The sequence below is a fragment of the Atta cephalotes genome (genome assembly GCF_000143395.1).
Source record: "Atta cephalotes unplaced genomic scaffold scaffold00024, whole genome shotgun sequence".
NCBI lineage: Eukaryota > Metazoa > Arthropoda > Insecta > Hymenoptera > Formicidae > Atta > Atta cephalotes.
Window position 1 is genome coordinate 4,256,351 of NW_012130088.1, and position 2,801 is coordinate 4,259,151.

Genomic DNA, 2,801 nt, shown 5'->3' on the forward strand with positions numbered 1-2,801 from the left:
TATATATATATATATATATATATATATATATATATATATATATATATTTATGTCAGTATTCCAAGTTATCGTACTTTCTTTCATCTATAAATTCTTCAACTAAATCTGAATTTCTAAAATCTAAAGAAAATTTAATGTATTTAATTCTTAAGTCGATCAATGTGAGAATTGTTTAAGTTTCCTCTAACTTAATTCAAAATATTCTAAATGTTTAGAGTTAAAAATAGCATTAATAAGTATTCTTCGTAAAATTTTTCCATAAAAGTTATTTGAAGAATCTGTGATTGAAAGAAGTTGCGATAGTTTCGGAATAAAATTTTTATTGATGACAAGCATCAGAATTTGATCTGTATGCGTCATTAAAACCACCCTCCTAACAAACTCATGGTAACAACGACTTTTTTATCCTTATTTAACTATCTATATATCTATCTATTTATTTAAATGTGTATTAATTACAAAATTGGGCTATGATTATAGAGCCATTAAAAGAAAAAATGGGGAAAGATTTAATTTATTATTTTACTTTTATTAGTTCAATGATATCTATGATTTTTTTTCTGTCTCTATGTATGTATAGTTCATATGTGATTTATGTCAATTTCGTGAATCAATGATTGTTTGCAGTTTATCAAGATAAAAGGGTTAATATGCTTGTTTAAGTATAATTAATTATTTGAACACAAATAATTTGTACAGCAAACATTATTATCAATTATTTAATTACATATTAATATCAATAAAAATAATATTTTTAAAAACAATAAACGCGATAATATCTCAGAAATAAAATATAAAATAAATTTGCATCAAATAAATTTGAACGATTTATAAACAAAATAATTTTATGTTTTGGAGATAGATAAAGATTAATGGCTCGTAATTAAAAAGAAAATATCATTTTACTCGTGTCGGAAAAGTAATCGAATATTTTATACATTATTTTAAGATAAGATATAATTAAATTGTAATGTAATTAAATTGTAATGTAAATATTTCATCTAATTTTGATTAAACAAAGAGATAAAGAGAGAAAGAAGTTAAGTGAAAAGTTAAGTAAAATAATCTTATTTTCGCGAAGATAAGGAAAGAACAAGAGTAAAGTTAAGGGGGTGGTTTATCGTGATATTGATATAATTAATCAGACTAGATGATTATTGGAAAATATGTTTCAGGATTGCATTCGCCTCACGAAGGCTTAACTGGTGGTTCCGGTCAAAGCATGCCTGGACTCGCTTACTATCAGCCAGAACACCCTGGATCTACAGGGATAGTAAAGTATCCTGAGAACGGACATGACACTCTTTCGGACTTTGTGACTTTCGTGTGCCAAGAAGCTGAAAATACCCAGCAATTATCTCAGGTAATACAGGCGCCTATATAAAGTTTGTCCTCCTCTATATTTCTGAAACGGTTTGAAATTATTAAAAAAAACGCGTAATACATGTTCGATCATTTTGAGAGACTATTCTATTAAAGAGATTGGGGTTGTTTTCCCTCGAAGAGTACGGAGGAATTTAACATAAAAATTTTTAATGGAATACCCATTATAATATAATATACTGTTTGAAAAGGTATAAAAGAAAGAAAATTTTTTGCGCAAACCGAAAATTACATTAATCCATGTATTATTTGAGGCATAGGTCAATTTTCAAAAAAATTATTTCTCGTTATTTAAAAAAGAACGTTCGTTGTGTGAAATTGTTTATCCTTTTAAGTCTTTTCTATTAAAAAGTTCAGACTTTAAAATTTTTGTGTTGAAAAAGAGTCAAAAGAACTATTAAGTTTTGAAAATTACAGTAATGTCGGAGTAGTATTATCAGAATGCATCGCATGAAATTGTACGCGTTGTCTTATTTTTAGGTTGCTTTTGTTTCTTATTTTGTTTTCTCATTTTTTTATTTTTAATTTTTTCGAGTTTTGGTTTTTACATTTTTGGTTTTCTTTAAAATTAAGATGAATCTTTTTATGACCAGCAGACATATTCTGTAATTGTCAATTTCGTTATCATTATAACGCTGTTGCGCTATTTTTCCTAACTAGAATTTACTGTCAGATTTACCTTAATTATAAGAACTTGATTTTGCTGATGTAAAATAATCCTGATTAAGGTATACTGAAGAAGATTCTCGTCATATTTGAGTATGATTGACCTTTGTAGGATTAAAATTACCTGATGTTCGGGCCACTCGTGGAGTTGTGGATGTCGCAAATGAAGTGCACTCGAGAAATAATTAGAACTCAGTTTAAATTGTTACTGTGCGTGTATTTTCTTTATGCCTCACTACTCACGCTAACTCGCTTCTTCCGTTACTTACATTGATGTACCTAAAGGCACATCAATCGTTTCTATATATACTGCTATATAGACTGCTAACTTGTTTGAAAAAGTGGCCTTCAATTTTGATGAAATATTATACACATGCGTCGAGAATTGCTCCACATGATCACGTGATATATATTTGTACATGCACATATCAGCATGCTATTTTAACAGATTAACTTATTTAACAGTAGTATTAATCGTTGAACTCTTTTTCTTCCAAAAGAAATCAAATTTTTCGCTATGAGATCACACCACTTTTTCTTCCAAAAGAAACAATATTTTCCGCTATGAGATCACTTTCATAAGGTTATATGTTTAGCATGTGAACAGTTGATACAAAACACAGCCGTACTACATTCCTTTGGGTATATTCGTGACGCATGCACAGAACTACTATACAATTTCGGGATCCATTTCACATAAGTTTGTCCTAAGGAGTTAGCAGTCCTAGTAATATATATATATATATATATAT

General features: G+C 28.2%; 1 protein-coding gene across 1 annotated transcript in view; it reads left to right on the forward strand.

The window, feature by feature from the left end:
• The first annotated feature begins 1,150 nt into the window (after window positions 1–1,150).
• Window positions 1,151–2,801, forward strand: part of LOC105620168 (probable serine/threonine-protein kinase fhkB) — a 72,541-nt gene continuing 70,890 nt past the window's right edge. Inside the window, exon 1 of the mRNA XM_012201674.1 lies at window positions 1,151–1,363. Coding sequence (XP_012057064.1) covers window positions 1,151–1,363 — 213 coding nt within the window. The remainder of the gene's footprint in view (window positions 1,364–2,801) is intronic.